Source organism: Semicossyphus pulcher, unplaced genomic scaffold, assembly GCF_022749685.1.
Source record: "Semicossyphus pulcher isolate SPU_LCO1_2020_fin unplaced genomic scaffold, fSemPul1.0.p SCAF_24, whole genome shotgun sequence".
NCBI lineage: Eukaryota > Metazoa > Chordata > Actinopteri > Labriformes > Labridae > Semicossyphus > Semicossyphus pulcher.
Genome location: NW_027211698.1, coordinates 9,796,420 through 9,820,839, shown reverse-complemented (window position 1 = coordinate 9,820,839; position 24,420 = coordinate 9,796,420). Strand labels below are relative to the sequence as shown.

The window sequence follows — 24,420 nt, the reverse complement described above, 5'->3', positions numbered from 1 at the left end:
AAATATTTTAAGGAAATTCAAAAGGAAAAGGCAAAATGCAGAAGGGTTTTAACACGAATGTTAGATGCTCTTATGTTAACACCCTTATTATATCTATAAAAATACGTAAATAAATGCTGCTGTCAACTCGTTTGTTTGCAGCCTAGGGGCGTGTGTAAACTTGTATGAACTTTCTCTTTTGATCATGATTTAAAGATGGCGCACACAGCGTTTATTTTTCTTTGTGCCATTGGATTTTCTCAGAAAGGTCAGTGCGTTTTTATTCATTCTATTTATTAAGCCCTGTGTAATCCATTTCTTTAGATTGAACGCGCAGCTGTGTGATACTGTTGGGAGTTAGGCAGGGCACTCATTTACACTCACTCACTGCGACACAAGTTACGAGAGGAGAGATGTGAGAGCGTTCAAGTCCAGTTGGGAAGACTCAGACTCGATCTTTTAATAGAGGGGAGGGTAAAACGTTGGCATCTGTAGCAGGGGTCGCGTTAACCGAATATTTTCCGTCGTTGACCGCTTTTTTAAAACGGTGCCGGAAAAATCTGAGGGCCATCTGTTGTGCAGAAGGAGCGCATGCTGCGGTATTTCCCCCCGCTGAAACGAGTGCTTGCGGGATCAGGAAACCTCTCGTTCAGAGAGTCTTGCCGACTTCTGATCACTTCACTTGGAGAAATGTTCCCTGATTTCCAAACGTTGGCTGAATTGGCGCTTGTAATTCCAGTCTCCAGTGTGGCAGCAGAGCGCGGATTCAGCCTCCAGAACAACATTAAAACAGCCATGGGAAGTCTGTCCGAGGCAAAAGTCCAAAACCTCATGACAATAGCCGCTGCAGCAATCCCACTTGAGACATTTGATTACGCACAAGCGGGCACGCAATTCAAGTCCATGTGGACCAGGAGGGCGGTGTGAGACTGTGCGTTCAGGCCACAGCAGGTGAACTGTTCATGCAATCGTTTAATTTCATTGTTCATATGTAGCTACTGGGGCCACAGTCAGTGGTTTTTGTCACTGCGGAGAACTGCTTGATGGCACGGTGTATATTCTCTGTTCAGCTTGTTCGGACGGAATAATTAAAAATGAATGAAAATTAAATGCTATTGAATATGTCATTATTATCATTTTAAAAACTTAAAGTGAGGGGTAAACAGATTATGATGGGATTTTTATGACCCTGTCAGTCAAAATGACAGACAACGAAAAAGTCCAGCGCATGCTCTGATCTCTCAATAATTGTTGATTTATCTTTTGATATACTGTAGGTTATAGATGTGTATATTGTACGTTTTATCGTTTAATTAGCTTGCCCTAGGCTACACGTCTGATCCTATAGAATAGGTATAGAAACAGCAGCATGTGATGTAGAGAGAGAGGAAAGAGACAGCACAAGTGAAGAGAGAGTAGCAGATGCTGAGAGGTGCAGCACTATAAAGCATAAACTCTATCTGTCTGAGAACGAAGAAAACCCTTTTAATATGACAATAAACTAATCGTATGAAATTCCCTTTTTTTCCAACTCTAGTCAAAGTTTAATTGAAAGAAGTTGAGGTACACATTTTAAACTTTGTCATGATTAAGCTACTTTGGTTGCAAATAAAGAGTGTCAAAAATGGCATCAAAAATTCTGGGGTCAAATCCCGCAGACCCCGTTCTGGCGTCTAAGGCCCCACAACATCATCACACATTAACACATTGTCATGAGCTCAATCTTAAATATATAAATACTTTTTGATATATATTTGTATTCATGGGCCTGTATATAGTGGTTATAGTTTTTAGTGTTTAAGTTTGTGAGTCACCTTGACTTTTCCTTGTTTTAAGTGTAGTAGCCTATGTCAGTTTGTCTGTACATTGAGAGTGATGTAAAACCAGATTCAAATTCCTTGTATGTGCCCACATACTTGGCCAGTAAAACTCACTCTGATTCTGAAAATGATACACCATTTGCGGTGTGGGATGGCAAACATTTTACTCACCTAAGGCACTGAAAGGGCCAGGCCAGAGCCGGCCCTGGGGTTTTGTCATTTGCGCATTGCGCTCTGTTTTTTGGCGGTTCTTTTGAAAATACTTTGGCTTTACCTGCTGGTTCAATTGATATAGTATATCTTACTTTGCAACGAAAAACACACCTTACCTAATTTGAATGTATCAATTTGTTGATTAGCCTATAAATGTAAAATACACTTTCCATCTCCCTGATCTCGTGCAGGTCTAACAGCTCTCATACAAACACAGCAGACTGTGTGCGCAGCAGCAGGAGACCAGGCCTGCTTAAACTGTCTGCTGATGGAAACTAAAACCGTTCTTCAAGTCACCTGGCAGAAGGTTACACCTGAGGGAGAGATGAATATTGGCACCTACAAATACTCTGGTCAAAGAGTGAATCCTGGTTATCAAGGCAAAGTGGAGTTAATAGTTAGTGGACTGCAGAACACCTCCATAGTGATCAGGGAGGTGACGGAGCAGGATGAAGGCTGCTATCGCTGTCTGTTTAACACCTACCCTGATGGTGCTCTCATTGGTTTAACCTGCCTCAAACTCTGTGGTGAGCCTGTCTGCATTATTAGACACATTTGTATAATCTTTCTTTAATGTCATTAATGTCATATTTTTAATGACCTTGTGTTTGCAGAGCTGCATGGCCCCGTTTTAGATGTCAGAGTTTCTTCTGAAGAGGCCGTTGTTTCCTGCTCGGCCACAGGTCGACCTGCTCCCACCGTGACATTAAGTGTCCTACAACTCAAACTCGACTCTTCTGACCACGTTCACACCAACACAAACGGTACAGTCGCTGTCACCAGGACAGCTGTGCTCTCTCGTCTCCATAACAACAGCGCACAGGTTGAATGTGCAGTTCAAGTGCTCTCTGTTCCTCCCAAAAAGGTGTCTGTGACGATTCCTGAGGTCGAACAGACGTCTTCTGCTGATGGTGAGAAACACGTCCACAGCCACAGATTTCTACATTGATTAATATGTTATGATTCTGATGTTTGTTTCTTTCTCCAGATTTCGATGTAGAATCTGGATCAGCTAACAGGGGCCGCAGTAAGTTTATATTCAGAAGTTATATTCCCATTTAATCTGTAATTTATTATTTGTATCATAAACATTATTTCTCTTTCCTCAAAGGTCAAACTTGGATCATTGTCTCGTTTGTGACCGTGTTTTGTGTTGCTGCAGTCACATTTTTCCTGTGTAAACGTAAAAAACAGAGCAGGTACTCGTTATTTTAATACTTGTATCTTAGTTTAAGTCGATTATTGTTGCTCCAGCTCTAACTGTTACATCCTTCAGTCTGTCACACAGTGTCCTAGAGATGAATGAAGTGCCTACAGCTACAGTCAGTGACCCTCATGTGTAAGAAATGCTTTGTTATATTACACCTTTGTAACATTTTATACCTCAGGACCTGCCTCTATACCTTCCTACTGATATTTACTGCACATGTGAAGCAAATTCCTGATCCTAAAATGTTATTCACTATTAATTCATGCATTATGAACTTAATCATTTAACATTGGGAGTTAAAATGAAGTTATTTGTTTTTATCTTAAGGGCCGAAGCATCTTTACAGGAAGGTCAGATCAGACTCCGGACATCTCCTGTGAAGAGTCAAGCAAGTAGTAACACAAATCCATCACCTGTCACATCAAGACCATTGATGTTCGATTGATCAGATTCTTGTAGCTGTGTGACGCACGACTTCCTGAAGGCATTAATGATTGACTTCTTCATTCAATGCTTGGAGAACAAGTTTTATATTTTGTATAGCAAGGAAAATTTTATTCTGTTTATTTTGTACATAAACTTAAACCTAAATGGCTGACTAGTTTTTGCACTGAGCCTTGAAATGTGGTACATTTTCTCTGTTATGTCAACGTCTCTTTGATGACTAAAGGATGTTTGTTGCAGCCAATTTAGACTTGTGTATGTTTGTGTGCGTGAATCTGGGTGTGTGTTTATGATAGGCACTATGGTTGCTATTGGTTACCTGCACATCTGTGAGCATAGGTGGTGATTAGTCACATGTAGGCTAGATAGGGAAGCCACACAGTTTTACAACCGTGTCTGTGTGTGTGTGTGTCGAGTGAATGAGTTTTGGTACAGTCGTTTTTACACCTGTCTTTTTGTAGGTGTTTTTAATGTTTGTGATCAAATAAAGTGTCAAACATGGAGGAGCTTTTTACACACCAGCATGAGTTGGAAAGGCTTCAAGTTCCCTCAAGTGGCATTTTTTGTAGATAGATTGCCGCTACATACAGTACTATAACTCACATTAACTTTCACATCCAGGGGGTGTAGAGATAAATGGATTACCAACACTTTGTGTGTAATTGTGTTGGCCATTGATCCACTATTTCCTGTAAGTATTGTGAATTATTTCTTTGTTTAACACTTCAGTTAAGGGACAAATCTTTTTGTAAAATAACTGCAAAGTTATTGCAGCATCTCAGGATAAAATAATGTATTATAAACATTTGCTGTATTTCATGTTTTTGTATGTTTGAATTCAAAAATGTGAACCCAACATGATGCTGCACATACCTGTGTATCTAAGCATTAAAACATAAAAAAAAATAGATACATCATTTCACCTCTCTCTCGCTGCTGTCTTTTTGTGTTCCTGAAAGTTTTTCCAATAAAATATGAAATCTAAAGTTATCACTGTTCCTGCTACCAACGCTAAGAATGTCTTCTACTGCTGCTACGTAGCCACAACTGTACTGGGCCTATCAAACTCTTGTGTTGTTCATCATTACTTAGAAATGATTAGGAGTGAGGCCTCAATGTGAGCTGCAGATTATCAGCATCAGTTGCACCTTGTGGCCACTAGAGGTCCCTGTTGATTCAGATTTAATTGCACGTTTGTTTGTAGTTTAATGGAAGAACCGCCTTTCTACTTTTTTATAAACTTCCTTTTTCCTTTTATTTATTTAATCATTTATATTTCTTTACCTTTATTTCAAACTGTCAACATACACAACATCAAAAGAAAACATCACAATCACATACATAAAAATGAGGCACTGACGCAACAAAAAGTCTCAACAGCAAAAGACAACACAAACAAAAATCTTTATATAAGATATCGCATACACTCATTGTTTTGATAGCTTTTTTTGCTTAGCGAGGTAGAAATCAAAGAAATTGCGTTGTTGTATTTCCTTCGTAAAAACAAAAAAAATTAGGCTTCTTAACACATATGTTCTTCTACTTTTTATTCTGCCGCGTTTTTTGTCGCGCTACTCCTTCCACAAACTTCAACCAATTCAAACCATTCAAACATCATTACGTGCGCTTCATTCGGGATTCGTTTGTTATGACTTTTGGCATTTATACCATTCAAAAATTCCGAGTTATTCCCGAAAAAATTCCCCATCTGGAATGAATGGGAAAAAAATTCAAACTCTCAAAAATTAACACTAAATTCAACCCTCCATAACTCATTCATACATTCACTTAGAAACTCCATTCCACTTTTAAAATATTCAAACATCTTTCAGCCTTCATCCAGATCATTCGCCTCTTTCATAGCATTCATACTTTCTTCACAGGAATCTTTCAAAGTACCTAAAGTTTTCACAAAACGAGTGAAAAATGCCCGGCATTAGAGTGGGTGATGTCATCGCCAGAGGTGGGAGGCTGTGAAAAAACACCTCAGAAATTTCCCAAACAAATTGCAACAGCGCACAGAATGTTCCCTCCACATACGTAAAAAAATGCATCAAATCGTAGGTAATCTTGTGCTGCTCGTGGTAAATGGTGGCCCAAAGCCAAAAAATGTACGCTTTTGCCACTAGATGCCTCGATGTCACAGAAAGTTGCCCAACTGCCCCATCTGCTCTAATGTTAAACATTTCTGGAAAACTGCAAACAGAAGCCCTTCTTTCTGTCGCCGCCCTGACCACATGTTTGGCCGTAGAGACATAAAATTCGAATGACAGCTTCATCAAACCCTCATGATGCTCATAGGAAAATCTTGTGTTGATAGCATTTACGGTCTTGGCACAATGGCAGAAGATTGAGAGGGTGTTTTCGGCTAAAATCTCAGTAAAATCAACTGCTCAGCCAAGGAGTCACACAGCTGCTGCTAATTAACCCACAGCCTCTCCTCATGAGCCATCACCACGGCAACAGCTGAGTTCAGCTAGGGGTCACTTGAGTTCTTTTGGAGCTTAGTTGACACATACACACAGGACAGACATTTTGACACTATCTCAAGCATTTCTCAAGGCTGGTCTTCCATTTTAAACTCCTCCATCATCCTCATCACCTCCTCAGTCATCTTCTTCACCTCCAGACTGACTCTCATCACCTCTAACCTAACCTTTATTACCTCCTCAGTCATCTTCCTCACCTCCAGACTCATTCATTCATATATTCATTCAACATAAGCAGTCCAGCATTAGCAATTAAGCATCAGCTCTTCCACAACATATTCCATATCTTTCATACTTATATTCATTCAACATTCAAGTGCAGCATTAGCAGCTTAGCGTCAGCTCTTCAACAACATATTACAGATCATTCAAACTTATATTCATTCAACATTCATGCACAGCATTAGCAGTTTAGCGTAAGCCCTTCAACAACACATTTTACATCATTCATACATTACATTAATTCATCTTTCATGCACAGCATTAGCAGTTTGGCGTAAGCCCTTCAACAACACATTTTACATCATTCATACATTACATTAATTCATCTTTCAAGCACAGCATTAGCAGTTTAGCATTAGCAGCTTAGCATTAGCAACTTCGCGTCAGCTCTATTAGCAGTGTAGATGCTAAATTCAGCAGACAGCATTCACAGTGCAATTTCTTCAGAAATTGCATTTTCTAGTTTGTAAATGTACTTTTGTGGATGTGGAATTTGGCGAGAAGTAAGATTAGATTAACAAGGGAAACAGCATTAACATCTTTGTCACTGTAATCATAGTGTAACCGAGGGTTTATAAAGGCGCCTAGACTTGTTAGAACTACAAAACAATAAACCACGGAGACTCCGTCGGGAGAACTTTTTATTCAGAAACGTCCACACCAGTTTATACCAATGACTGTATATATAGATCTATCTATCTATCTTTTTATACAGTCTATGGTTTATACCTGTCACATCCGTCCCGGCTGCCAAATCCGTTCTGTGCATGCACTGACTTTTGCGCATGCGCAGAATTGAACCTGTTTTACGACACAGCCCGATCTGTTCCACGCATGCATCGCTCGACTCGAGAGAGTTGTGTTCGTGTGCTGGTGGTCGAATTGGTGTGTAACATTAGATTGGAGAGTTGTGTCATTGGGTTGGCTGTCAAATTAGCTAGTTTTACCAAATTAGCTAATTAGTATGTATGAGTACAGAGTTCTTTTAACAGTCAATGCTAATAAAACAAGCAGTTGCGCATCCTTTCTGTGCTTTTATGTTGACTAATGTTGGCCACGTACTGTTTTTTGTATTGCAGTGAAGTGTATTTGTCCAATATTGTGTTGTTAATAAAGTAATTTAAAAAAAGACTTGCTGCCGTCAAACGTTCACACACGAGATACAAATCGGGCAGGAATACGTACGAGCATGCGCAGAACGGATCGGGCAGCTGGGACGGATGGGGTACTGACAATACCGCTTCTGCCGAACCAACAACAACTTCCCTTCTTTTTCCTTTGAAAACAAGAGCTCTAAGTATAGATAGTACACTGCTCAACAGTATATAATACAAACATGGTTACACACCAGTTTACATAAAACAGCCCTAATAACCAAATAGCTTACAATAGCAACCAAATATGACATTTCTATAATGACAGGCACAATGTAACTCACAGAAAGAGCAATTTGCATCTATGTCACTGTTTAACTTTTGTAAAAAAAATTCTTCACAGGATAGACTCTATGGATCAGCTTAAAGAAGACGTCTTTCACCTTATTTGTTCAAACGTACTTTTGTGCCAAGGTCCACCTTCTTCCAGTCAATATTACCAACAAAATGACTCCAATAAAATGCTACCAAGTTGAAACCTGAAATAAAGCCCTCATTCTGGAGTTCAAACCTTTGAATTGGGCCAGGGGGGCGACAATGAAAGGGGTGATTAGGCTATTAGTATATTGTACCTGTATCGTACAGCAGTCCCTCTTTATTAACTGACTCACAATAGCATTGCTTAACCATTTATCATAATGACTTGTTCTTATACAAAATACTAGGCTTCATTTGTTCCACACATAACATCTCTGTGGAGAGAAGTTGTGCTTGTAAAGCAGCGCCAATGCCAAAAGAACCTTCTGGTGAAAGTTGGAAAGTTTGAGTGGGATTTTTGGAATACTATAGTTACAAGGCAAAATAATTTTAGGCCACCTGAACGTGAAAAGACGTGATGAGACGTGAAATGCCAAATAGAAGTTGTTGTTTTTTTAAGCTATTGTTTAATCCAGTTTATTTTGAATGCATTGAGTACTGAAGTCTATCATATTTAGACCACCGATGATGTATGTAGGCACTGCTCGGCATCCTATCAATACTTTCACACAAAGAGTTATGTAAGGGATAATGTATAGTGAGCAGCGTATCGCGGAATGGAACCTCGACAGGATGAGGCGTCGGGTAAGGAAAGATGATGAGGAAAGGAGCTTTGTTGCTTCCTTTATAAAGCACATTTGGACCACAGCCAATCATTCAGTCAGCTGACAGCTGATAACAGCTGGGGCGTCTTACTGACGTGTCACTTCACTTTCTTGTCTTCATTTATGGCCATTGGTGACCTTTGTACCAGGACTTGAATCTACACTGAGGTTTAGCTTCTTCGTTTAAGTCAAACAATTTGAAGCAAAAATGAAGTATCGAGCTCTTCTACATGTCATCTGTGCGTTCCGAGTCTTTGGTGAAGGTGAGAAAGATGATTTAGTCATGTTTGTACCAGGTAGGATTTAAAGTTGGATATAAAGACTTAAGTTTAATTTTGGTTGGCATATTTGCTGGTGTTAATGGTATTTCACATGTAAAGTCATCATATTCAAAATTGCATCCCCAAATGGGTGTGACGTCACTAGGCAACTTTCCAAAACACTTATTCACCCAGTGAAACATTTCATGACCTAACTTTAATTTGGCTTTAAATTGACTTTAACGTATAATTTCCTGCAGGTCTAACAGCTCTGATACAAACACAGAGGATTGTGATGGCAGCACTGGGAGAGGAGGCTCAATTCAGCTGTCGGCTGATGCAAACTAGAGATGTTCATCACGTCACCTGGCAGAAGTTTTCATCTGATGGAGAAAAGACTTTTGCCACTGATGATAAATTCTTTGGTCAAAGAGTGGATCCGTATTTTAGCGGTAGAGTGGAGTTCAAAGATGGTGGACTGCAGAACACCTCCATAGTGATCAGGGAGGTGACGGAGCAGGATGAAGGATGCTATCGCTGTTTGTTTAACACCTACCCTTATGTTGTTCTCAATGGTACAACCTGCCTCAAACTCTATGGTGAGAACCTTTATGCAACACGTTCACAGACACTTAAAGCTAATGTTTCCCCTTTTTGTGTTGATTTCCAAACAGAGTTGATCGTAAATGTAATCAACTGAAGCAGTGTGTGCAGACCGCGAAAGCTGAGTTCTCCTGCTTACCAGTTTACTTTGGCTCAAACAAACGGCTATATATCTGGTTCATACAAAATACTGTAAACATAGATATATACTCATCCTGAGCTAAAATATTCAGTAGTTCTTCTGGCACACAAACTAGCAGTTTATCAAATTTATTTTTTTAAAGATTATTTAGTTTTTGGCTTTTGCCTTTATTTATAGGACAGCTGAAGAGAGGCAGGAAAAGTTGGGAGTAGAGAGTGTGGAATGAAAAATGTGCCAAATGGATCGGAAGACCGGGAGTCGAGTCTGCGATCAGTGTGTCGAGGACTGTAGCCTCTGTACACGGGGCTCTCGCTCTAACAACTGAGCTAAACCAGCGCCCCAGATGGTTTTTATAACGTATACTTTACTTGGGTAGAAATAAGGTTGAAAATCTGTGAAATTTCCCCTGAACGTCTGTTTTGTTACTTTTATTAATGTGATATTTTTAACTACACAAAAGTTAGCTCCGACCACGTAATCTGATTGGACAAGAGGCATTTATGAGTGCTGATATAGAGTATAAGAGAACTGGGATGTTTCACTATGTTGTATCATCCTGCCTAAGATCTGAATATCTTTAATTTATGTTACAGCAAAAACTCTTTTCTCTAGATTGATTAAGCTGGTACCTCTGAATCACACATGACACCAAAACAACTGTCAACACACTTATTTGATTGTTTCCTGATAAATTGAAACATTCAGGTAAAGGTGCACCGTACGAAGTAGCTGGTCTGTGGTTAAGTGTAGAAGTAGCAAGAGTGCAGAAAAATGTTTGGGTTGCTCGGCAACAATCCAGTTCCTCTCGAGTCACTGAACTAGTTGTGTTAGCAGAGCCAAATAAATCATTAAATAAACAAAAACTATTTACCACTTGTACAGTTGTTGTATGAAAGCAATAACACACGAGAGGGAGTGCTGTTGTACTGAATAACAGCACAGCTGTGATTATCGTCTATAACTGGATCACAGCCGTGCTGATATTCAGTACAACAGCACTCCCTCTAGTGTGATACTGCTTAAATATAAGCAATAATGTAATTTTTGTGTTTGCAGAGCTTTATGGACCCGTCCTCAGAGTCAGAGACTCAAACTCTTCTGAAGAGGCCGTTGTTTCCTGCTCAGCCACAGGTCGACCTGCTCCCACTGTGACGTTTATGGTCACTCAGCAAGACTTCTACGTCTTACACAACAGCTCTGTCATTGTCACCAACACCAACGGTACAGTCACTGTCACCAGGACAGCTGTGCTCTCTCGTCTCCATGACAACAGCGCACAGGTTGAATGTGCAGTTCAAGTGCTCTCCGTTCCTCCCAAAAAGGTGTCTGTGACGATTCCTGAGGTCGAACAGACGTCTTCTGCTGATGGTGAGAAACACGTCCACAGCCACAGATTTCTACATTGATTAATATGTTATGATTCTGATGTTTGTTTCTTTTTCCAGAATTCGATGTAGAATCTGGATCAGCTAACAGGGGCCTCAGTAAGTTTATATTCAGAAGTTTATTCCCATTTAATCTGTAATTTATCTTAAATTATTATTTGTATCATAAACATTATTTCTCTTTCCTCAAAGGTAAAACTTGGATTGTTGTCTTGTCTGTGGGACCGTGTTTTGTGATGCTGCAGTCACATTTTTCCTGTGTAAACGTAAAAAACTGATCAGGTACTCGTTATTTTAATACTTGTATCTTAGTTTAAGTCGATTATTGTTGCTCCAGCTCTAACTGTTACATCCTTCAGTCTCTTACGCAGTGTCCTATAGATGAATGAAGTTGGTCAGATCAGACTCCAGACATCTCCTGTGAAGAGTCAAGCAAGTAGTAACACAAATCCATCACCTGTCACATCAAGACAATTGATGTTCGATTGATCAGATTCTTGTAGCTGTGTGACGCACGACTTCCTGAAGGCACTAATGATTGACTTCTTCATTCAACGCTTGGAGAACAAGTTTTCCAAGAAGAATCCAAACAAGGAAAATGTTCTTCTGTATATTTTGTACTTTAACTTAAACCTAAATGGCTGACTAGTTTTTGCACTGAGCCTTCAAATGTGGTACATTTTCTTTATGTCAACGTCTCTTTGATGACTAAAGGACGTTATAACTCAAAGCACTAACTTTCACATCCAGGGGGTGTAGAGATAAATGGATTACCAACATTTGTGTGTAATTGTGTTGGCCATTGATCCACTATTTCCTGTAAGTATTGTGAATTATTTCTTTGTTCGGCACCAATTGTGCCTCAATGTGAGCTGCTGATTATCAGCATCAGCTGCACCTTTTGGCCACTAGAGGTCCCTGTTGATTCAGATTTCATCGCAGGTTTGTTTGTCGTTTAACAGAAGAACCACCTTTCTACTTTTTTATGAACTTCCTGTTTTATTGTTGGTGGATTACAATGCTCAATAACTCAGACTTCGAACAGATACAGGGAGCACTTGTTCTTTTTTCAAAGAGCTACTTCACGCTGTCTGTTTGTGAAGGTACTTTCTTCTTTTTTTGTCTTTGTGGGACTAAAAAATAAAGTGTGGCAGCTTAATATCACATTTGTATGTTCACATCTGTTGTGATCGATTGATGTATTTATTCTTGTAATAATGCTTCTTACTCCTAATATCATTTTTGGGAAAATGTGTAAAAATGCTTAAATGGAGTGGAAATGTAAGAATGTAATGTAAGCACCCTTATTATATATTAAAAGTGTGTAAATAATTCTGCCGTAAACGTGTCTGTGTGCAGCCTCTGTAGAAGTCAGTGACGTGCTCACATTTTTACGTCCTGTCACTTTGTCTGGCGGAAGATTCAGTTCAAATCAAACATGGCGCACGGTGCAGTTATACTTTTATTATGTGCTTTGGTATTTTCTCATAAAGGTAAGTTAGATTTCAAACAGTCTATTTATTAAGCCCTGCGTAATTTACTTTTCCTAAAGTGAACGCACCGCTGTGTGATTCTGTTGTTGAGATAGAGCAGGTGCGCATTGCACTCCACGTGTTTGACGGTGCGTCTTTTTAAACTGCTTTGCATTCGTCACTGGCTCAATTCACATGTTATATTATATTTTGCAGCGAAAAACACACCGTAACAAACCTGAATTTATCACTGTTGTGGTCGCGTATTGTATATATATATATATATATTCATCAGATTTATTATAAATGTAAAACACACTTTCCATCTCCCTGATCTCGTGCAGGTCTAACAGCTCTGATACAAACACAGCAGACTGTGTGCGCAGCAGCAGGAGACCAGGCCTGCTTAAACTGTCTGCTGATAGAAACTAAAACCGTTCATCAAGTCACCTGGCAGAAGGTTACACCTGAGGGAGAGATGAATATTGGCACCTACAACAAATACTCTGGTGAAAGAGTGAATCCTGGTTATCAAGACAATGTGGAGATTAAAGTTAGTGGACTGCAGAACACCTCCATAGTGATCAGGGAGGTGACGGAGCAGGATGAAGGCTGCTATCGCTGTCTGTTTAACACCTACCCTGATGGTGCTCTCATTGGTTTAACCTGCCTCAAACTCTGTGGTGAGCCTGTCTGCATTATTAGACACATTTGTATAATCTTTCTTTAATGTCATATTTTTAATGACCTTGTGTTTGCAGAGCTGCATGGCCCCGTTTTAGATGTCAGAGTTTCAAACTCTTCTGAAGAGGCCGTTGTTTCCTGCTCGGCCACAGGTCGACCTGCTCCCACCGTGACATTAAGTGTCCTACAACTCAAACTCGACTCTTCTGACCACGTTCACACCAACACAAACGGTACAGTCGCGGTCACCAGGACAGCTGTGCTCTCTCGTCTCCATAACAACAACGCACAGGTTGAATGTGCAGTTCAAGTGCTCTCCGTTCCTCCCAAAAAGGTGTTTGTGACGATTCCTGAGGTCGAACAGACGTCTTCTGCTGATGGTGAGAAACACGTCCACAGCCACATACTTCAGTCACATTTTTACTGCGTAAATATAAAAAACGAGCAGGTACTCGTTATTTTAATACTTGTATCTTAGTTTAAGTCGATTATTGTTGCTCCAGCTCTAACTGTTACATCCTTCAGTCTCTCACACAGTTTCCTAGAGATGATTGAAGTGCCTACAGCTACAGTCAATGACCCTCATGTGTAAGAAATGCTTTGTTATATTACACCTTTGTAACATTTTATACCTCAGGACCTGCCTCTATACCTTCCTACTGATATTTACTGCACATGTGAAGCAAATTCCTGATCCTAAAATGTTATTCACTATTAATTCATGCATTATGAACTTAATCATTTAACATTGGGAGTTAAAATGTCGTTATTTGTTTTTATCTTAAGGGCCGAAGCATCTTTACAGGAAGGTCAGATCAGACTCCGGACATCTCCTGTGAAGAGTCAAGCAAGTAGTAACACAAATCCATCACCTGTCACATCAAGACCATTGATGTACGATTGATCAGATTCTTGTAGCTGTGTGTTATTCTGTTTATTTTGTACATTAACTTAAACCTAAATGACTCAACCTAGCTAAAACATGAGTCATCAGACCAATATGTTGTTTCCAAGGAGCCTCATTCATGCATAATTAATTAGATTTAGGAATTTTAAAGCAGGTGATTTCACTCTTAGTCAGAGTACCAGTGACTGTGACACAGTGTAATAGTGAAAGTTGGCTTCGATCTGCTCTTAAAGGCAGAGTTCTTGCATAAGAAACCGATTTGTCACTGAAATAGGAGTGGGGCTGAAGTCAAGGAGACGCCCTGTGGCAGGCAGCAATGTCACAGAGCGGGGCTATGGCGCCATCTAGTGAGCATTATGGGCACGTGAGCCAGAGGACCGCAGGAATGTAGCAGATATTTCAATCTTTGTTTTTTGCACAGGATACTGACACTTTTTACTTCATTAAATGATCTAAAATATTGAGATGTGACACAATCAGGTGATTATTTATTCCCATGGATGAGGATATTGATATATGTATCTATCTATGAATTACATTTGTTTGTTTTGTATAGTTTTGCACTTTAATGTTACATGTCTCAAATTCAGATGCATGTGTTTTGCTTGTTGGTAACTGTTGTTTAACTGTATCATTCTTACCTTTACTTATCTGTAATTAAACATCATGGGGAAAGCAACAATGACGTGATGAACTTACTAAACTTGGATAAATACAATAATTTTGCTCACAGCTGCCCACTGCCATGTTGTAAATAAAATGATTCTTCCTGATTGGCCCGGATGTACCATTCCACTGGCATGTGTAGCCAAATAATGCACCGACCTCTGTTAAGTTTCTTTTAACAGCGGTGGGTTTTTGATTTAATTAACATGTTTGTTTGATTCACGGTTGTTGGGAGTAACAGGTAATTAATTACCTGGCCTGAAATACCACTGCACACCAGGTAAACTTCTTTTATTTGATCGAGTTTGTCATTTTTTCCGAATGTAAAAAATTAACGAGTTTCCCTTACACGTTTTGACGGGTATATTACAGATCACACAAATAATGTGCTTTTTCTCCTGAGGCTAAAAAACACAAACGACACTAAGCCTTCATAAACTATAGACTTCTGATTATTTCTCATAACATAACCCCTTAAGAGATTGCTTGTATCGTTTTTAAAAAGTTTTCAGGGCCAGGCGCCGCAGTTGCTCTCCACCGACTGTACAACTCCATGCATGATGGGAAACGACTTGCTCTGGTTTGAGTGAAGCGCCTATTGGCTGAAAAAGGCCGTGTCACACCCCACAAGGAAGTGATGAGACTTCTGTCTTATTCTTCATTATTCATTAAACTTCATGAAGTGTCAGACAGACACCAAACGGGTTTATCAAAGTACTGTCATTCACATTGTGATGCTTTACTCATGCCTCATGAACGTTGACTTAATAAACATAAATACAATGACTTTTATATCGAAATAAGTATCAAAAGCCCTGAATAAAGTATAATGAGAACTTAATATTAAATCCAATTAAAATAACAATTATAGTAATAATAATAACAACAACAAATGAAGACTTTATTCACTTCAATTTACAGTGAGGTGTTGGTATTATAGATGCTTGACGAGGCCAGCAGCAAACTTGTCAACAAGGAAGTGTCCGACTTTATGACTCCTCCCCCGGCTGCAATCGGCTACTCTCGCCTGTTTTCGAGGTGAGCCGGCAGTCATCTTGAACAAGCCTATTACAATGTCCGGCAGATCCCACGCCCACTGAGCGGTGCGCGCTCTTTCGATCCCTCCCACGGCGACAAACTTACTTTCATTTGAAATTTTTGGCGGGTGGAACCGGAGACTATAAGTTATACAAATGTACGGTATGCATGGCATACCTTACAATCTTGCACTTCCTTTGTGTGCTTGGAGTATTTCACAAAGGTAAGACGGAAATAATACAGTTCCGTTTGTGTCCCACATTTTGCACATTGTATTTGATTTTCCTTAATCAGAGCACAGTTGCATTTTGTTATTGTGGACTCAGGCAACGGTATTTGGAAGATTGCAAAAGGTGCTTTATTTAATTGTTGAATTCAAGCTTTATATAATTATGCAAAGATTTAGGTTTAGGTTTAATAAACAGGACTTTCATTCAGGGGCTGTTCTGGGGTCAGTGGGAATCAGGGGCTCATCCTTGAAGTCAGTGAATGAGGCCGGGGCCATAAATCATGCATAGAGCTGAATGAATAAATGCTTATTGGCATTATCAACATCGTATCATTATTTTATACTCTTAATGCACTTTTTGGAAAATCTAAACAATTTAATGCCATCCAATTCAGCAGATCTGCCAGAACTTATACATTTAAGGAAAGTTACAATGCTCCGCTTTTGTTAAATATGTGTTAATTATATCTTATGTTTTTATTATTGAGGTCATAGTAAGTGGTGTGCTACAATAACAAATGTAAATGAGGCGGGGAAATCAATAGAAACTCCTCCCAATATGATGCAGTCCAGCACAACATTGCCAACCATGATTGTGCTAAACTTTATCACATTCATTAAATAAAAAATAAAAATAAATCTTACATAAAAAAATGTAATAAAATGTAAAATAATTTGTCATAAATGTGCAGAGAAAGATCATATAGAACCTTTATAATTATATTTCACAATATATTACACATATTTATTTAGGCAGCATTACATGGCCGAGTGTAAACATGAAAATACATTTATGTGGAGGATTTGGTTTCAGTGATCAATGATGTTACTTACTCAAGGTTTAATCCAGATTGAAACCAAAACTAGATTATGTCTTGAATTATGTCCTGAATTGGTCTCACAAAACAATATCTTATTATGTCGTCTTTACTGTCTGTGTTTAACTGTTAAAGTAACAAACTAGACATTAACTTCCTCCTAAGCCTTTCACTGCCGTAAATGATCAAAATGATACTTGTCGATTTAAATACACTGTGCTGTCAATCAAAGTAGTTTTCTAACAATTGCATCCCTTAGTACTCTTCAGTGTTTTATTTTTGACAACTTTCCGTCCTGTGTCTGACTGATGTTTGTATAGTGCTGTTTTTCTGTCCCTTAAAGTAACTCATTTGGTTTGCAGGTCTAACAGCTCTGATACAAACACAGCAGACTGTGATGGCAGCACTGGGAGAGGAGGCTCATTTCAGCTGTCGGCTGATGCAAACTAGAGATGTTCTTCAAGTCACCTGGCAGAAGTGTTCATCTGATGGAGAAAAGACTGTTGCCACTGATAATAAATACTTTGGTCAAAGAGTGGATCCATATTTTAAGGGTAGAGTGGAGTTCAAAGATGGTGGACTGCAGAACACCTCCATAGTGATCAGAGAGGTGACAGAGTATGATGAAGGATGCTATCACTGTTTGTTTAACACCTACCCTGATGGTGCTCTCACTGGTACAACCTGCTTGCAAATGTACGGTAAGAACATTTATGCAACACACTTTCCTTACACTGTTTTTTGTGCTGATTTCCAATCAGTGTGATAGTTAATATAGTCACGGAAGCAAAAAAAAAATTAGTGACAAAAACTGCAGGCATTTACATAATGTATGAGAAAGATAGCAAGAAGGTTGAAAATAAGTGAAATTTCCCCTTGAAGTCTTTTCTGGACCTTCATTCATGTGATATTATTAGTTATACAACAGTTAGTTCTGACCAAGTAACCTTATTGGACAAGAGCGATTCTATGAGTGCTGATATAGAGTATAACAGAACTGGCACATTTAACTGTGTATTCGCGTCAGGTTATCTGAGTAACTTTACTTTACGTTACAGATTATAGTCTCCTCTGAAGCTGATACCTTTAAATCATTCACATACCAACTGTGAACAAACTCTTATTTCACTGGTTGCAGAATAAATAGAAACAGAAAATGAACCCAGTAAAAAGTAGGTGGTTTGTAATAACATGTAGACATGAAATGGAGCCAAATGAATCATCATTACTGTTTTCTACTATTTACTTGTAACACACGAGAGGGAGTGCTGTTGTACTGAATAACAGCACAGCTGTGATTATCGTCTGTAACTGGATCACAGCCGTGCTGATATTCAGTACAACAGCACTCCCTCTAGTGTGATATTGCTTAAATATAAGCAATAATGTAATTTTTGTTTTTGCAGAGCTTTATGGACCCGTCCTCAGAGTCAGAGACTCAGACTCTTCTGAAGAGGCCGTTGTTTCCTGCTCGGCCACAGGTCGACCTGCTCCCACTGTGACATTTATGGTCACTCAGCAAGACTTCTACGTCTTACACAACAGCTCTGTCATTGTCAACAACACAAACGGTACAGACACTGTCACCAGGACAGCTGTGCTCTCTCGTCTCCATGACAACAGCGCACAGGTTGAATGTGCAGTTCAAGTGCTCTCCGTTCCTCCCAAAAAGGTGTTTGTGACGATTCCTGAGGTCGAACAGACGTCTTCTTCTGATGGTGAGAAACACGTCCACAGCCACAGATTTCTACATTGATTAATATGTTATGATTCTGATGTTTGTTTCTTTTTCCAGATTTCGATGTAGAATCTGGATCAGCTAACAGGGGCCGCAGTAAGTTTATATTCAGAAGTTATATTCCCATTTAATCTGTAATTTATTATTTGTATCATAAACATTATTTCTCTTTCCTCAAAGGTCAAACTTGGATCATTCTCTTCTCTGTGTTTGGGATCGTGTTTTGTGTTGCTGCAGTCACATTTTTACTGTTTAAATATAAAAAACTGATCAGGTACTCGTTATTTTAATACTTGTATCTTAGTTTAAGTCGATTATTGTTGCTCCAGCTCTAACTGTTACATCCTTCAGTCTCTCACACAGTTTCCTAGAGATGATTGAAGTGCCTACAGCTACAGTCAGTGACCCTCATGTGTAAGAAATGCTTTGTTATATTACACCTTTGTAACATTTTATACCTCAGGACCTGCCTCTATACCTTCCTACTGATATTTACTGCACATGTGAAGCAAATTCCTGATCCTAAAATGTTATTCACTATTAATTCATGCATTATGAACTTAATCATTTAACATTGGGAGTTAAAATGTCGTTATTTGTTTTTATCTTAAGGGCCGAAGCATCTTTACAGGAAGGTCAGATCAGACTCCGGACATCTCCTGTGAAGAGTCAAGCAAGTAGTAACACAAATCCATCACCTGTCACATCAAGACCATTGATGTTCGATTGATCCGATTCTTGTAGCTGTGTGACGCACGACTTCCTGAAGGCACTAATGATTGACTTCTTCATCCAACGCTTGGAGAACAAGTTTTATATTTTTTATACCGTTTACTGTTTTCATGTTTTTATACGATAACCTTTTTTTTAACAACATCATGCTGCACATACCAGTGAATTAATATCCAACAGAAGTATAGTTTCCCCTCTCACTGGTTTCTCTCCTGTGACTTGATCCTGTTTTGAAAGCGTATTTTTTAAACTTTTGTACAAGTTTTTATCATTTGTGTCGTTCAAAAAGTTGAATTGTGCCAAAAAAAGTAATTCTGTGTTGTGACTGAACATAAATAATGTTTACAGAAGAATGTTTAACAGACCTTTGGACATGAAAAAAGCCAAACTTGTTAATACTTTATGTCCAAATAGGGATTTGTTAGCTCTGTGTGACAGTACAAAAAGTAGAGTATGCAATAATTATGTAGAAACTACAACTTAAAAAACACATGAATGATACATATTATACATATATACATATTTAAGAATCCAAACAAGGAAAATGTTCTTCTGTTTATTTTGTACTTTAACTTAAACCTAAATGGCAGACTAGTTTTTGCACTGAGCCTTCAAATGTGGTACATTTTCTTTATGTCAACATCTCTTTGATGACTAAAGGACGTTATAACTCAGAGCACTAACTTTCACATCCAGGGGGTGTAGAGATAAATGGATTACCAACATTTGTGTGTAATTGTGTTGGCCATTGATCCACTATTTCCTGTAAGTATTGTGAATTATTTCTTTGTTCGGCACCAATTGTGCCTCAATGTGAGCTGCTGATTATCAGCATTAGCTGCACCTTTTGGCCACTAGAGGTCCCTGTTGATTCAGATTTCATCGCAGGTTTGTTTGTCGTTTAACAGAAGAACCACCTTTCTACTTTTTTATGAACTTCCTGTTTTATTGTTGGTGGATTACAATGCTCAATAACTCAGACTTCGAACAGATACAGGGAGCACTTGTTCTTTTTTCAAAGAGCTACTTCACGCTGTCTGTTTGTGAAGGTACTTTCTTCTTTTTTTGTCTTTGTGGGACTAAAAAATAAAGTGTGGCAGCTTAATATCACATTTGTATGTTCACATCTGTTGTGATCGATTGATGTATTTATTCTTGTAATAATGCTTCTTACTCCTAATATCATTTTTGGGAAAATGTGTAAAAATGCTTAAATGGAGTGGAAATGTAAGAATGTAATGTAAGCACCCTTATTATATATTAAAAGTGTGTAAATAATTCTGCCGTAAACGTGTCTGTGTGCAGCCTCTGTAGAAGTCAGTGACGTGCTCACATTTTTACGTCCTGTCACTTTGTCTGGCGGAAGATTCAGTTCAAATCAAAGATGGCGCACGGTGCAGTTATACTTTTATTCTGTGCTTTGGTATTTTCTCATAAAGGTAAATTAGATTTCAAACAGTCTATTTATTAAGCCCTGCGTAATTTACTTTTCCTAAAGTGAACGCACCGCTGTGTGATTCTGTTGTTGAGATAGAGCAGGTGCGCATTGCACTCCACGTGTTTGACGGTGCGTCTTTTTAAACTGCTTTGCATTCGTCACTGGCTCAATTCACATGTTATATTATATTTTGCAGCGAAAAACACACCGTAACAAACCTGAATGTATCACTGTTGTAGTCGCGTATTGTATATATATATATCTATATATTCATCAGATTTATTATAAATGTAAAATACACTTTCCATCTCCCTGATCTCGTGCAGGTCTAACAGCTCTGATACAAACACAGCAGACTGTGTGCGCAGCAGCAGGAGACCAGGCCTGCTTAAACTGTCTGCTGATGGAAACTAAAACCGTTCATCAAGTCACCTGGCAGAAGGTTACACCTGAGGGAGAGATGAATATTGGCACCTACAACAAATACTCTGGTGAAAGAGTGAATCCTGGTTATCAAGACAATGTGGAGATTAAAGTTAGTGGACTGCAGAACACCTCCTTAGTGATCAGGGAGGTGACGGAGCAGGATGAAGGCTGCTATCGCTGTCTGTTTAACACCTACCCTGATGGTGCTCTCATTGGTTCAACCTGCCTCAAACTCTATGGTGAGCCTGTCTGCATTATTAGACACATTTGTAATCTTTCTTTAATGTCATTAATGTCATATTTCTAATGATCTTGTGTTTGCAGAGCTGCATGGCCCTGTTTTAGATGTCAGAGTTTCAAACTCTTCTGAAGAGGCCGTTGTTTCCTGCTCGGCCACAGGTCGACCTGCTCCCACCGTGACATTAAGTGTCCTACAACTCAAACTCGACTCTTCTGTCCACGTTCTCACCAACACAAACGGTACAGTCGCTGTCACCAGGACAGCTGTGCTCTCTCGTCTCCATAACAACAGCGCACAGGTTGAATGTGCAGTTCAAGTGCTCTCCGTTCCTCCAAAAAAGGTGTCTGTGACGATTCCTGAGGTCGAACAGACGTCTTCTGCTGATGGCGAGAAACACGTCCACAGCCACAGATTTCTACATTGATTAATATGTTATGATTCTGATGTTTGTTTATTTTCCCAGATTTCGATGTAGAATCTGGATCAGCTAACAGGGGCCGCAGTAAGTTTATATTCAGAAGTTATATTCCCATTTAATCTGTAATTTATTATTTGTATCATAAACATTATTTCTCTTTCCTCAAAGGTCAAACTTGGATCATTGTCTCGTTTGTGACCGTGTTTTGTGTTGCTGCAGTCACATTTTTACTGCAGAAACATAAAAAACAGCAGGTACTCGTTATGTTATCACTTGTATCTTAGTAATGGGGTGTCAAAGACATGGCCTGCGGGCCCATGAGAGGCCTACTAGATGTTTTGGGGTACAGGGAGGAAAAAAGAAGGAAAAAAGGTTGGGCACATACGAGGAATTTGACTCTCAACGTACAGACACACATACTAAACAGACATACTGAACTTAAAGACAAGGACAGGTTAGACTAGGTAACACAGACACGATAAAAAACTAGATCTAAAAGAACTATATACAGACCTTTGGGTACAAATATATTTGACAAATTATACATTTTAAAAACACACAACAACACTTATAGACAGGAGACACTAGTGCAACGGTGCAATAGAGAGTGCAACGGTGCAAAAGGGAGTGCAACGGTGCAGAGATAAATATGGTTGTGAATCAGGTTATGTACAAGAGGTCGATGTTCTATGTAATTGGCAAAGTAAGCAGTTTCTATGATATGATAAATTAATTAAACGTGGCCCTTTAAACTACCACCGTCTCCCTCAGCAGGAAGTAACAATATGAAGTCTTTAACTACCTCTCTATCGCTGCTGACGAAAGCACCGACGTGACTGATGTCGCTCTGTTGAGCGCATTTATTCACGGTGTGGACGCGTGCATTTGTGACGCTTGAGGCACAAGAAGAGAATGGACCACGCTATGCGTGTTGTTATACCAAACTGTGAATTGTGCACAGAGCGAAAAGACTTGACCAGCGCCTGGACACGATACTAGGCACAGGCTGATCACACACTGAGGTCTGCTGGTCGAGCCGAGGAGTGGTGCTCAAATGCGTCGCTATTCATGGCACTGAAAGGAAAGCCAGTGGCAGAGAACAGTTTTATTACTGTTGTTATTTTCAACGTGCAAGAATAAATGTAGTGCTTTATAGCTGCACCGTGTATCATCAGTGCATCTGTTGTATCTAAAGTGTCTTTGTAAAGACTTGCTGCTCTCACTTCTGCTCAGTGTAATTTTATTCTTGTTTGTGAGACGATATGAAACGCTCACTGATAGTTACAAGTATCTGCTGGCTCTTGTTGAGTGATTTCAATATCTATGAGTTAAGTCATAATGATGTTGGCAAATTCGAGTCCGGCCTCTGCTACGTCTCATTTGAACACGTGACTCACTACCTCATGTGAGTTTGCCACTCCTGGTTTAAGTCGATGAATGTTGGTCCAGCTCTGTCAGCCACACAGGAACCTCCAGATGAACTACAGTCATTCTTAAAGCTGCTATATATTGTCTCATTTTATATCTCAGGACCCGCCTTTATAACTTCCTGTTGGTATTTACTGCACGTGTAATGCACATTTTCCTCTTGATTATGATTAACGATGTACTCACTGTTAATCTGATCAATCCCACAGTCTGTTTTTTATAAGAAGTGTTCTGACAGAGTTTTGTGACGTTTGTGACATCATGAATGTATTTTTGTACAATAAGCTTTTTTTTACATCATGCTGCTCATACCAGTGAACTGATATTCACAACTCAACAATTACAGAAGTATTGTTTCACCTCTCACTGTTTTCTTTCCTGTTACTTGATACTGTTTTGTACGCTTATTTTTTGTTAACTCTTTTCATATGTGTGTCATTGTGTCAACCTAAATCACTGACATGCCCTACAAAAAATATGTCAATATCACTTGATGACTAAAGTACGTGTTAACTGGTATCCCCCGCTTCCGCATGCAGGGGGCTAAACGCTCAAGGTGGTGTAGGTACATCAAACATTAAAAAACGTACATATCTTTTCACCTCTCTCCGGCTGCCATCTTGAAAATATGTTTCTACTAAAAATAGAAAAATCTCTTACTGTCTAATATTCAAATGATGACAAATAAATGATTAGTTACATGAGTCCGTTATCACTGTTCCTGCTACCAAGGCAGGGAATGTCTTCTACGGCTGCTAACTGTGGCCAACATTACTGACCTTGTCAAACCGTCATGTATTTATCATTGTTTATTTCCTAATTGTGCCTCAATGTGTGCTGCAGATAATCAGCATCAGTTGCACTATTTGGCCACTAGAGGTCCCTGTTGATTCAGATTTCAACACAGGCTGGTTTGTAGTTCAACGGAACTTCCAGTTTTATTTATTGTGGACTGATATACGTCATGTCTTTGTTACTTGTCTGACACAACATGTTTGAATATGTGATGCATTTTATTTCCTCTTATGAACCTCCAAAATATTTTTTTATTTTTATCGGACTACATTATACTTTTAATGTAAGTTTTGGTAGACCTAAATAAAGAAGTATGGCATTTTTACATTTGTGTGTGCTAATCTGTTGCGCTGTGATCGATTAATTTATGTATTCTTATTATAATAA

At 39.1% G+C, this 24,420-nt stretch overlaps 5 protein-coding genes across 7 annotated transcripts; all 5 read left to right on the top strand.

Moving 5' to 3' along the window:
- Positions 1 to 195: 195 nt before the first annotated feature.
- LOC138603268 (nectin-4-like) lies at positions 196 to 4,576 on the top strand. The gene is made up of 7 exons (XM_069674949.1): positions 196 to 247; positions 2,204 to 2,539; positions 2,627 to 2,923; positions 3,001 to 3,039; positions 3,124 to 3,211; positions 3,289 to 3,351; positions 3,550 to 4,576. Exons 1-7 carry the CDS (start codon positions 196 to 198, stop codon positions 3,665 to 3,667), a joined length of 993 nt encoding a protein of 330 aa, XP_069531050.1. The 3' UTR covers positions 3,668 to 4,576.
- A 3,989-nt stretch (positions 4,577 to 8,565) lies between these two features.
- LOC138603266 (OX-2 membrane glycoprotein-like) lies at positions 8,566 to 11,024 on the top strand. The gene is made up of 3 exons (XM_069674948.1): positions 8,566 to 8,593; positions 9,125 to 9,472; positions 10,675 to 11,024. Exons 1-3 carry the CDS (start codon positions 8,566 to 8,568, stop codon positions 11,022 to 11,024), a joined length of 726 nt encoding a protein of 241 aa, XP_069531049.1.
- Positions 11,025 to 11,916: 892 nt separating this feature from the next.
- LOC138603679 (OX-2 membrane glycoprotein-like) lies at positions 11,917 to 14,789 on the top strand. 3 transcript variants are annotated; one of them, XM_069675558.1, is made up of 5 exons: positions 11,917 to 12,106; positions 12,820 to 13,158; positions 13,237 to 13,539; positions 13,685 to 13,747; positions 13,946 to 14,789. In XM_069675558.1, the coding sequence occupies exons 1-4, from the start codon at positions 11,989 to 11,991 to the stop codon at positions 13,702 to 13,704; spliced, it is 780 nt and encodes a 259-aa protein (XP_069531659.1). In that variant the 5' UTR covers positions 11,917 to 11,988; the 3' UTR covers positions 13,705 to 13,747; positions 13,946 to 14,789. The 3 variants fall into 3 exon arrangements, with proteins under 3 accessions (XP_069531659.1, XP_069531658.1, XP_069531660.1); XM_069675557.1 differs by lacking the exon at positions 13,685 to 13,747; XM_069675559.1 differs by lacking the exons at positions 11,917 to 12,106; positions 13,685 to 13,747 and adding an exon at positions 12,425 to 12,496.
- Positions 14,790 to 15,938: 1,149 nt separating this feature from the next.
- Positions 15,939 to 20,392, top strand: LOC138603573 (OX-2 membrane glycoprotein-like). The gene is made up of 7 exons (XM_069675424.1): positions 15,939 to 15,993; positions 17,180 to 17,518; positions 18,224 to 18,535; positions 18,613 to 18,651; positions 18,736 to 18,829; positions 18,907 to 18,969; positions 19,168 to 20,392. The coding sequence occupies exons 1-7, from the start codon at positions 15,939 to 15,941 to the stop codon at positions 19,283 to 19,285; spliced, it is 1,020 nt and encodes a 339-aa protein (XP_069531525.1). The 3' UTR covers positions 19,286 to 20,392.
- Positions 20,393 to 20,671: 279 nt separating this feature from the next.
- Positions 20,672 to 21,816, top strand: LOC138603798 (OX-2 membrane glycoprotein-like). The gene is made up of 3 exons (XM_069675707.1): positions 20,672 to 20,726; positions 21,052 to 21,390; positions 21,476 to 21,816. Exons 1-3 carry the CDS (start codon positions 20,672 to 20,674, stop codon positions 21,814 to 21,816), a joined length of 735 nt encoding a protein of 244 aa, XP_069531808.1.
- Positions 21,817 to 24,420: the final 2,604 nt, after the last annotated feature.

Coding starts and splice junctions, on each gene's coding strand:
- LOC138603798 (XM_069675707.1), top strand. CDS start 20,672: ATGGCGCACGGTGCAGTTATACTTTTATTCTGTGCTTTGGTATTTTCT. Junction 20,727..21,051: donor TTTGGTATTTTCTCATAAAG/GTAAATTAGATT, acceptor GATCTCGTGCAG/GTCTAACAGCTCTGATACAA. Junction 21,391..21,475: donor AACCTGCCTCAAACTCTATG/GTGAGCCTGTCT, acceptor TTGTGTTTGCAG/AGCTGCATGGCCCTGTTTTA.
- LOC138603679 (XM_069675557.1), top strand. CDS start 11,989: ATGAACTTCCTGTTTTATTGTTGGTGGATTACAATGCTCAATAACTCA. Junction 12,107..12,819: donor CACGCTGTCTGTTTGTGAAG/GTACTTTCTTCT, acceptor GATCTCGTGCAG/GTCTAACAGCTCTGATACAA. Junction 13,159..13,236: donor AACCTGCCTCAAACTCTGTG/GTGAGCCTGTCT, acceptor TTGTGTTTGCAG/AGCTGCATGGCCCCGTTTTA.
- LOC138603268 (XM_069674949.1), top strand. CDS start 196: ATGGCGCACACAGCGTTTATTTTTCTTTGTGCCATTGGATTTTCTCAG. Junction 248..2,203: donor CATTGGATTTTCTCAGAAAG/GTCAGTGCGTTT, acceptor GATCTCGTGCAG/GTCTAACAGCTCTCATACAA. Junction 3,352..3,549: donor ACAGTCAGTGACCCTCATGT/GTAAGAAATGCT, acceptor TTTTATCTTAAG/GGCCGAAGCATCTTTACAGG.
- LOC138603266 (XM_069674948.1), top strand. CDS start 8,566: ATGGAACCTCGACAGGATGAGGCGTCGG. Junction 8,594..9,124: donor TCGACAGGATGAGGCGTCGG/GTAAGGAAAGAT, acceptor TTAACGTATAAT/TTCCTGCAGGTCTAACAGCT. Junction 9,473..10,674: donor AACCTGCCTCAAACTCTATG/GTGAGAACCTTT, acceptor TTGTGTTTGCAG/AGCTTTATGGACCCGTCCTC.
- LOC138603573 (XM_069675424.1), top strand. CDS start 15,939: ATGGCATACCTTACAATCTTGCACTTCCTTTGTGTGCTTGGAGTATTT. Junction 17,519..18,223: donor AACCTGCTTGCAAATGTACG/GTAAGAACATTT, acceptor TTGTTTTTGCAG/AGCTTTATGGACCCGTCCTC. Junction 18,970..19,167: donor ACAGTCAGTGACCCTCATGT/GTAAGAAATGCT, acceptor TTTTATCTTAAG/GGCCGAAGCATCTTTACAGG.